Source organism: Rhinopithecus bieti, unplaced genomic scaffold (genome assembly GCF_001698545.2).
Source record: "Rhinopithecus bieti isolate Rb0 unplaced genomic scaffold, ASM169854v2 scaffold_50350, whole genome shotgun sequence".
NCBI classification, from domain to species: domain Eukaryota; kingdom Metazoa; phylum Chordata; class Mammalia; order Primates; family Cercopithecidae; genus Rhinopithecus; species Rhinopithecus bieti.
This window is the reverse complement of record NW_016820258.1, coordinates 8,397-19,591: the sequence shown is the minus strand read 5'-3', so window position 1 is coordinate 19,591 and position 11,195 is coordinate 8,397. Positions and strand designations below refer to the sequence as shown.

Here is an 11,195-nt window from a genome sequence, read left to right as displayed (position 1 = left end):
GAATCTTTATTCATTATATCTTGACTCTTAGCTTCCATTCCAGCTTCTGGTATTTATAAACCTTTTCCATAAATTATGGGAGCTCTTTTTCATAGAAATGTAAATATTTTCCATAAATTCTGTAAACATATAAATGTTTTTTATAAATTCTGTAAGTTTTTTTATCTGAAAACTATAACTTCTCATTCACTCATTTATTCACTCAGTAAATATTTGAGTTACTACTATGTACCAGTAACTAGAGTCACAAAAGTGAATAGGACATGATCATAATTCCTCCCCTTCTTACTAATTTTGTTTAATTTTTGTTTAGCGTCTTCTCTGAGTTAGGTAAGATAAATGAAAGTGTGATATGAGTGGGGGAAGAAAAGCCTGCTGAACTGCAGACTTTAAAAAGAAATAAAAATAAACTGAGAGTAGCAGTATCATATGTGATAAGCAGCCTTTGGGGATATACACACACATACACACACACAGAAATTTATTTTTATTTTATTTTGTTTTAATTATACTTTAAGTTCTGGGATACATGTGCAGAAAGTGCAGGTTCGTTACATAGGTATACATGTGCCATGGTGGTTTGCTGCACCCATCAACCCGACATCTACATTAGGTATTTTTCCTAATGCTATCTCTACCCTAGCCCCTCACTCTCTGACAGGCCCTGGTGTGTGATGTTCCCCGCCCTGTGTCCATGTGTTCTCATTGTTCAACTCCCACTTATGAGTGAGAACATGCAGTATTTGGTTTTCTGTTCCTGTGTCAGTTTGCTGAGAATGATGGTTTCCAGCTTTATCCATGTTCCTGCAAAGGACATGAATTCATCCTTTTTTATGGCCGCATAGTATTCTATGGTATATGTGTGCCACATTTTCTTTACCCACTCTATCATTGATGGGCATTTGGGTTGGTTACAGGTCTTCACTATTGTAAATAGTGCTGCAGTAAACATACGTGTGCATGTATCTTTACAGTAGCATGATTTATAATCGTTTGGGTATATACCCAGTAATGGAATTGCGGGGTCAAGTGATATTTCTGGTTCTAGATCCTTGAGGAATCGCTACACTGTCTTCCACAATGGTTGAACTAATTTACACTCCCACCAGTAGTTTAAAAGCCTTTCTATTTCTCCACATCCTCTCCAGCATTGGTTGTTTCCTGACTTTTTAATGACCGCCTTTCTAACTGGTGTGAGATGGTATCTCATTGTGGTTTTGATTTGCATTTCTCTAATGACCAGTGATGATAAGCTTTTTTTTCGTATGTTTGTTGGCCGCATAAATGTCTTCTTTTGAGAAGTATCTGTTCATATCCTTCGTCCACTTTTCAGTGGGGTTGTTTTTTTCTTGTAAATTTGTTTAAGTTCCTTGTAGATTCTGTTTATGAGCCCTTTGTCAGATGGATAGATTGCAAAAATTTTCTCCCATTCTGTAGGTTGTCTGTTCACTCTGGTGAGAGTTTCTTTTGCCATGCAGAAGCTCTTTAGTTTAATTAGATGCCATTTGTCAATTTTGGCTTTTGTTGCCATTGCTTTTGGTGTTTTAGTCATGAAGTCTTTTCCATCATGCCTGTGTCCCGAATGGCATTGCCTAGGTTTTCTTGTGGGGTTTTATGGTTTTAGGTCTTACATTTAAGTCTTTAATCCATCTTGAGTTAATTTTGTACAAGGTGTAAGGAAGGGGTCCAGTCTCAGTTTTCTGTGTATGGCTAGCCAATTTTCCCAACACCATATATTAAATAGGGAATCCTTTCCCCATTGGTTTTTTTTTTGTTTGTTTTGTTTTGTTTTTTGGTCAGGTTTATCAAAGATCAGATGGTTGTAGATGTGTGGTGATATTTCTGAGGCCTCTGTTCTGTTCCATTGGTCTATGTATCTGTTTTGTTACCAGTAACATACTGTTTTGGTTACTGTAGACTTGTAGTATAGTTTGAAGTCTGGTGGTGTTATGCCTCCAGCTTTGTTCTTTTTGCTTAGGATTATCTTGGCTATACGGGCTCTTTTTTGGTTCCATATGAAATTTAAAGTAGTTTTTTCTAATTCTGTGAAGAAAGTCAATGGTGGCTTGATGGGAATAGCATTGAATCTATAAATTACTTTGGGCAGTATAGACAGAATATTGATTCCTCCTATCCATGAGCATGGAATGTTTTTCCATTTGTTTGTGTCCTCTTGTTTCCTTGAGCAGTGGTTTGTAGTTCTCCTTGAAGAGGTCCTTCACATCCCCTATAAGTTGCATTCCTAGGTTTTTTATTCTGTTTGTAGCAATTGTGAATGGGAATTCACTCATGACTTGGCTCTCTGTCTATTATTGGTGTATAGGAATGCTTGTGATGTTTGCACATTAATTTTGTATCCTGAAACTTTGCTGAAGCTGCTTATCAGCTTAAGGAGATTTTGGGCTGCGACGATGGGGTTTTCTAAATAGACAATTATGTCATCTGCAAACAGAGACAATGTGACTTCCTCTCTTCCTATTTGAATACCTTTTATTTCTTTCTCTTGCCTGATTGCCCTGGCCAGAACTTCCAGTACTAGGTTGAATAGGAGGTGTGAGAGAGGGCATTCTTGTCTTGGGCTGGTTTTCACAGGGAATGCTTCCCCCTTTTGCCCATTCAGTATGATATTGGCTGTAGGTTTGTCATAAATAGGTCTTATTATTTTGAGATATGTTCCATCAGTACCTACTTTATTGAGAGTTTTTAACATGAAGGGATGTTAAATTATAGCAAAGGCCTTTTCTGCATCTATTGAGATAATCATGTGGTTTATGGATTACATTTATTGATTTGCATATGTTGAACCAGCCTTGCATCCCAGGGATGAAGCCGACTTGATCGTGGTGGATAATCTTTTTGATGTGCTGCTGGATTAGGTTTCCCAGTATTTTATTGAGGATTTTCTCATCAATGTTCATCAGAGATATTGGCCTGAAATTTTCTTTTTTTGTTGTGTCTGTGCCAGGTTTTGGTATCAGGATGATGCTGTTCTCATAAAATGAGTTAGGCAGGAGTCCCTACTTTTCCATTGTTTGGAATAGTTTCAGAAGGAATTCAGTACTAGCCCCTCTTTGTACCTCTGGTAGAATTTGGCTGTGAATCTGTCTGGTCCTGGAGTTTTTTTGGTTGGTAGGCTATTAATTACTGCCTCAATTTCAGACCTTGTTATTGGCCTATTCAGGGATTCAGCATCTTCCTGGTTTACTCTTGGGAGGGTGTATGTGTCCGGGAATTTATCCATTTCTTCCAAATTTTCTAGTTTGTGTAGAGGTGTTTGTAGTATTCTCTGATGTTACTTTGTATTTCTGTGGAGTCAGTAGTGATATCCCCTTTATCATTTTTTGTGTCTGTTTGTTTCTTCTCTCCTTTCTTCTTTATTAGTCTGGCTAGTGGTCTACCTATTTTGTTAATCTTTTCAAAAACACCAGTTCCCGGATTCATTGATTTTTTTTTTTTTAAGGTTTTTCATGTCTCTATCTCCTTCAGTTCTGCTCTGATTTTAGTTATTTCTTGTCTTCTGCTAGCTTTTGAATTTGTTTGCTCTTGCTTCTATAATTCTTTTAATTGTGATGTTATGGTGTCGATTTTAGATCTTTTCAACTTTCTGATGTGGGCATTTAGTGCTGTCAATTTCGCTGTTAACACTGCTTTAGCTGTGTCCCAGAGATTCTGGTACATTGTCTCTTTGTTCTCATTGGTTTCAAAGAACTTCTTTATTTCTACCTTAATTTCGTTGTTTACCCAGTAGTCATTCAGGAGCAGGTTGTTCAGTTTCCACGTAGTTCTGCAGCTTTGAGTGAGTTTCTTAATCCTGAGTTATAATTTGATTGCACTGTGGCCTGAGAGACTGTTTATTATGATTTCCATTCTTTTGCCGTTGCTGAGGGGTATTTTACTTCCAATTATGTAATCGATTTTAGTGCTATGTGGCACTGAGAAGAATGTATAATCTATTCATTTGGGGTGAAGAATTCTGTAGATGTCTACTAGGTCCACCTGGTCCAGAGCTGAGTTCAAGTCCTGAATGTCCTTGTTAATTGCCTGCCTTGTTGATCTGTCTAATAATGACAGTGGGATGTTAAAGACTCCTACTATTATTGTGTGGGAGTCTAAGTCTCTTTGTAGGTTTCTAATAACTTGCTTTATGAATCTGGGTTCTCCTGTATTGGATGCATATATATTTTGGATAGTTAGCTCTTGTTGAATTGATCCCTTTACCTTTATGCCCTTCTTTATCTTTTTTTTCATCTTTGTTGGTTTACAATCTGTTTTATCAGAGACTAGGATTGCGTCCCCTGCTTTTTTTTCTTTTTGCTTTCCACTTGCTTGGTGAATATTCCTCCATCCCTTTATTTTGAGCCTATATGTGTCTTTGCACATGAGATGGGTCTCCCGAATACAGCCCACCAATGGGTCTTGACTCTTTATCCAATTTGCCAGTCTGTATTTTTAATTGGAGCATTTAGTCTATTTACATGTAAGGTTAATATTGTTACCTATTAATTTGATCTTGTCATCATGATACTAGCTGGTTATTTTGCCCATTAGTCAATACAGTTTCTTCATAGTGTCATTGGTCTTTATATTTTCGTGTGTTTTTACAGTGGCTGGTACTGGTTTTCCTTTACATATTTATTGCTTCCTTCAGGAGCTCTTGTAAGGCAGGCCTGATGACAAAATCCCTCAGCATTTCCTTGTCTGTAAAGGATTTTATTTTTCCTTCACTTATGAAGCTTTTTGGTTGGATATGAAATTCTGGGTTGAAAATGCTTTTCTTTTGATAATGTTGACTATTGGCCCCCACTCTCTTCTGGCTTGTAGGGTTTCTGCAGAGAGCTCTGCTATTATTCTGATGGGCTTCCCTTTGTAGGTAACCTGATCTTTCTCTCTGACTGCCCTTAGCATTTTTTCCTTGATTTCAACCTTGGAGAATCTGAAGATTATGTGTTCTTGGGGTTGCTCTTCCTGAGGAGAATCTTAGTGGTGTTCTCTGTATTTCCTGAGTTTGAATATTGGCCTGTCATGCTAGGTTAGGGAAGTTCTCCTGGATAATATCCTGAAGTGTGTTTTCCATCTTGGTTCCATTCTCCCTGTCACTTTCAGAGCTGGTGCACTGTCCTTGGAGAATCCCTCTTGTCAGGATCAGCTGCTCTCTTCAGAGCTAGCAGGCAGGAACGATTAAATCCGCTGAAGCTGCACCCACAGCTGTCCCTTCTCCCAGGGGCTCTCTCCCAGGGAGATGGGAGTTTATCTGTAAGCCCCTGACTGGGACTGTTACCTTTTCTTCAATGATGCCCTGCTCAGTGAGGAGGAATCTAGAGAAGCAGTCTGGCCGCAGCTGCTTTGCCGCACTGTGATGAGTTCTACCCAGTCTAAACCTTCCAGCCTCCTTAGCACTGTCAGTGGAAAACCACCTACTAAAGCCTCAGTAATGGCAGATGCCCCTCCCTTACCAAACTTGATCTTCCCCAGTCGACTTCGGACTGCTCTGCTGGCAACGAGAATTTCAAGCCATTGATTCCTAGCTTGCTGGGCTCGGTGGGAGTGGGACCCACTGAGCAAGACCACCTGGCTCCCTGGCTTCAGCCTCCTTTGCAGGGGAGTGAACGGTTCTGTCTTGCTGGGGTTCCAGGCACCACTGGGGTATGAAAAAAACTCCTTCAGCTAGCTCAGTGTCTGCCCAAACAACTGCCCACTTTTGTGCTTGTAACCCAGGGTCCTGGTGGTGTAGGCATATGAGGGAACCTCCTGATCTGCAGATTGCAAAAACTGTGAGAAAAGCATAGTGATCTGGCTGGATAGCACAGCCCTCATGGCTTTCCTTGCCTGGGGGAGGGAGGTTCCCTGGCTTCTGGTACTTCCCAGGTGAAGCAACGCCCCATCCTACTTCTACTCACCCTCTGTGGGTTGGACTCACTGCCTAACCAGTCCCAGTGAGATGAACTGGGTACCTCAGTTGGAAATGCAGAAATCACCCACCTCCTGCATTGGTGTCACTGGGAGCTGCAGACCGGAGCTATTCCTATTCGGCCATCTTCCAATCAGGTCCTAATAACAGTATTTTATAATAGTTTGTTTACCTGCTTTTCTCTCCTCACTAGACCGTGAACTTCTCATATTAATCTTTGTATCTCTAGAATCTAGGCCATTAGCATTTCAAACGTGTTCAGTAAATAGCAAGTGAGTGAATTGTTAAAAATGAAAAAAAAATAAGTGTTTGACAACTCTGTGAAAGGATTACTCACAAGTGAAGTAGAACCTAAGAACATAGGAGTGAGAGAAAAGGACTACTTCAGAAAGTATCTCAATTTTTTCTAAGGAATCATACATATTTTAAGTATTTTCTTAGCTGGTTGAAGAAAATCTTAAGAATATATTATCTTTCAAAAAAAATATAACTCATCATTATTTGAATACTGTGTTTAAAATTCCCAGTATTTTGATGTTAGAAGCTGATCACTCTCTATAGCATCCTAATTTGTCATTTTAGTTTACAATTGACATTATTTCAGTTAACAAGACATCTTAGATATTGAAATATTGGTTAAGTTGTTGAAAATGGCTTCAGTAACTATCAGGTAATTGAAAAACCATTGTCAATTGATCTTTCTCTCTCTACACACATGTCCATGCACATACAAATGCACATTTCTTTTTTTAAATCACAAATTTGCCTTTGTATTAATATTCTCAATAACATATTTAAGTATGTTACATTAAATGGGAAACAGTGAAATTTTTTTTCTTTTCATTTCAGAAAATAGAGAATCCTGATGAACTGGCAGAACTTATCAATATGAATCTTGCACAACTTTGCTCACTTTTGATGGCTTTATGGGGACAGTTTCTGGAAGTTATAACACTACACGAAGAACTAAGAATATTATTAGCACAAGAGCACCATACTTTGAGGGTAAGTTAAAGAGAAGTGATTTTAGAGCATTTTAATGAGTATTATTTACCTTTAGAAAATTTTATGAACACAAACCTGATTTTACCTATATATTGATAAATCAGAAGACATTTATCATAATGTTATTGTTTGACTTCCAAAATTAATAATGAAATGGAACAATACAGTTAAGCATATGACCTGTTTCAATCACAATCCCTGCTGCTAAGAAAAACCACCTAAAAGTAAGTAAAATTGGAAAATATATGATACAGAATAGCCCCTGGAACCTAAGAATAGGAATTAATAGCCAAGCCTCATTAGGGACAGGAATCAGGAACTAGAGAGCTATCTCAAACTTAGTCTTCCTCTTCTCCTTTTCCTTCCCTTCTTCTATCACTGACCTAATAAAGGAATGTGTATTATAAACTTGGCAGGGTGGAGGGGGCAGTCCACACATTACACATACATGTTTGCTGTAGACCTAGTATGGACATTATGCAGGAATTTCTATGCAGTTTTATTGTATAGCATCTAAAGAGATTTTACATGTTAAATAACTATCTTTCCATCTTTTTTCCTTTTATACTCTGCATGCACCCTGATTTTACCTTACATGCTAGAGTTCCTCCAAACATCATTAATTTCTTTTCCGTTTTAAAAAAAATTTTCTTAATTATAAAACATAACATATACTCAAAGTCAGAAAATGCATGAAACACGCACATTTTATCAAATAATTAAAAGCATACACGCTTTCAGTTATTATCGAGATCGAGAAGTAGAATACTCTCAATACTACAGATGTTTTCTTTGTGTCTTTTCCACTTACTATACCTTTCCTAATACTTAGAAGTAATCACTATCCTGTCTTTTGTGGTGACGAGTTCCTTACTTCTCTTTTAGTTTTATCACCTATGTATGCATGTGAAATAGTAGAGGTTGTTTCCACCTGTTACTGAATTCTATATAGATGAAATTGTACAGTAATGTTCTTCTGTATCTTGCTTTTTCACTCAAGACATTAGAAGATTAATCCATCTTTTTTGACAGTACCTGTAGATTGTTCATTATCATTGCTGTAATATATCTCCATTTGAATATACCCACATTTGTTTATCCGTTCTACTGTTGATAGATACTTGGATTACTTCTAACTTGCAGTAGCTATTACAAACCAAACTGCTATGAACTTTCTTGTATATATGTCCTGGCATACCAGTTTATCTGAAATACTTACCTGTGAGGGAAATTGCTGAGTCATAGGGTATGCATAACTTCAATTTTACTAGCTAATGTGACAGTTTTCAGAGTTGTACCAATTTTTACTCCCACCAGCACAGTTTGTTACTCCACATACTCTCCAACTCTTGATACTGGCAAGCTTTTTAAACTTTGCCAAACTGATGGATGTGAAATGGTATATTATTGAGGCCTAATTTGCATTTCTCTGATTACCCATGTGGTTGAGCACTGCTTTGTGTGATTATTGGTTATGCAGGTTTGCCCCATATGAAGTGCCTATTCTAATCTTTTGCCCATTTCTAATAAGATTACCTTTTTCTTCTTTATTTCTAATACATTTGTGTATCCTTTGTTATGTGTTTTTACTAATAGAGCCTCTCTCATTCATGGTTTATTGTTTTCATTGACTTTATATTGTTTTTTAATGAACTGGAGGTCTTAATTTTAGAATAGAAGGAAACTAAGAGAAAGGCCAGACATGGACATAGCCATTTTTGGACATAACATATGTGGATCAGTGAGATTTTTCAATAAATGATGTTTGAGACAATTGGGTATCCATGTGGTAAATATTAAATAAAATTCAGTTCCAAGTGGACTGAAGATTTAAATGTGAAAGGCAAAACTGTAAAGCTTCTAAAGTATAATCAGAAACTTACAGAAGACTTTAAAAAGTTGACTGGGAGTGGTGGCTCACACCTGTAATCCCGGCACTTTCAGAGACCAAAGCAGGTGGATCACCTGAGGTCAGGAGTTCAAGACCAGCCTGGCCAACATGGTGAAACCCCATCTCTACTAAAAATACAAAAAGTATCCAGGTATGGTGGCGAGTGCCTGTAGTCCCAGCTACTTGGAAGGCTGAGGCAGGTGGTGGAGGTGGAGGTTGCAGTGAGCTGAGATCACACCACTGCACTCCAGCCTGGGCAACAAGAGTGAAATTCCATCTCGAAAAAAAAAAAAAAAAAAAGATAATGCAGAGTACTTCTATAGAATTTTCATCAGAATCACAAATCAGCATTTTGGCACATTTGCTTTATCCTTGCCTCTTTTTTGTAGGTAGATACACATGTAAATATGCATACATATATACTTAACATTGTTTTTCCTGAGCAATATGATATTTATAGACATAGTATTCTTTTATGATTAAGTACTTCAGCATATATATCCTAAGAATAAGGACATTCTCTTAGTTAACCAGTACACTGATCTACTTTAGAAAATTTTATATTGATACAATACTGATATTTAATGTATGGCCCATATTTAAGTTTTACCAATCATCTTACTAATGTTTTGCATAACAAATTTTTCCAAGATCAAATTCAGGGTCACATTGAATTCAGTTTTCATGTTCCTTTACTCATTTAATCTGGACTAATTCCTTATCTGCAAGACCTTGACTTTTTTGAAGAGTATTGGCCAGTAAGTTTGTGAACTATTCTTCAGGTTGGGTTTGTATTATATTTCCCAGTGATTAGATTAAGATGACACAGTATTGGAGGATACTATAGTTTTTTTCAATCAGTTTTGGTAAATTACATTTTTCGAGGAGTTTACCGATTCTAAGTTTTTTTAATTTATAGACATCAAGTAGTTCATAGTATCCTTCAATTATCTTTTTAACATCTACAATATCTAATGTTTTCTAGTTTCATTCCTGATTTTATTCTAGTTTCTAGTTGTTTGTGCCTTCACTCTTTTTTTCTTGAATTGTCTTACCAGACCTTTGTTATTTTATTTGTCTTTTCAAAAAAGCAATTTTTGGTGGTGGGAATTTTCTCCCTGTGTGTTTTGTTTTGTTTCATTATTTTTGCTATATTGTAGCAAATAGGATCCATATATCAAATACTGTTATTTTATAGGACTTTTTCTTAGAAGTTCTTTATTAAAGATCAATCACCTTCTCTAAAGGGCTAAATAAAAAGGATTCTGGCCGGGCGCAGTGGCTCAAGCCTGTAATCCCAGCACTTTGGGAGGCCAAGGCGGGCGGATCACGGGTCAGGAGATGGAGACCATCCTGGCTAACACGGTGAAACCCCGTCTCTACTAAAAAAAAAAAACAAAAAATTAGCCGGGCGAGATGGCGGGCGCCTGTAGTCCCAGCTACTCGGGAGGCTGAGGCGAGAGAATGGCGTAAACCCGGGAGGCGGAGCTTGCAGTGAGCTGAGATCCGCCCACTGCACTCCAGCCTGGGCGACAGAGCGAGACTCCGTCTCAAAAAAAAAAAAAAAAAAAAGGATTCTACAATGGATGAAATAGCGTCATCACTGTATTCAACTTACTAATGGTCTGGCATCATCTTAATGTAGCAATTTAGAATGAATAACATAATGAATGGAATGTATTTTTTTCGGCAATTTTCATGAACATCATTTCTCATTACCAAGATTTTGAATAACAATGAATTATGGTAATAGTATCAGAAAGGTAGCCAGTTTTCAGGGTAAATTAAAGTGACGTTGATAAGCATTAAAGGATCTCACTGACATTCTTTTTTTGGAAATTTAGGACTCTGACAAGACTTGAAAGCCAGTCCACCTCATAGAGAGGTGAGGTGAATGCATACCAATACCTCAGGCAAAGTTTTCTTGAAAAGTATGTCAGAATACACAACCAGCAACCCAATTTTCTATGCTGTAGAACAAGAATCAGCTTTTTCTGTTAAGGACCAAATGGTAAACATTTTGGGCTTTGGGAGCCACACATTTTTGCCTTAACTACTCAACTCTGTTGTAACATGAAAGCCACCATGGATGGTATATGAATAGGTGAATGTGGCTGTGTTTCAATAAAGTTTTATTTACAAAAACAGGTGTTGGGCCAGATTTGGTTCTCAGGCTGTAGTTTGCCAACCCCTACATTATAAAACTAAGAGGAGAGTTGATACCTCTTCCACAAAATAAAAGTCTGTTTGAAGGTTATTTTTAGTGACCAGTAGAAGTATAGGCCAGTAGCAAGAAATAGTTTTACATGGGAAAGGTAATCTTCAGGGTATTTTTTTCTTTTTTTTTTTATTTTGTTTTTTCTTTTCTTTTCTTTTCTTTTTTTTTTTTTA

General features: G+C 37.3%; 1 protein-coding gene across 1 annotated transcript in view; it reads left to right on the top strand.

The window, feature by feature from the left end:
* FAM135A (family with sequence similarity 135 member A) overlaps positions 1-9,084 on the top strand; it is a 67,682-nt gene extending 58,598 nt beyond the window's left edge. Inside the window, exon 9 of the mRNA XM_017859763.1 lies at positions 6,758-9,084. Coding sequence (XP_017715252.1) covers positions 6,758-6,922 — 165 coding nt within the window. The 3' untranslated portion in view covers positions 6,923-9,084. The remainder of the gene's footprint in view (positions 1-6,757) is intronic.
* Positions 9,085-11,195: the final 2,111 nt, after the last annotated feature.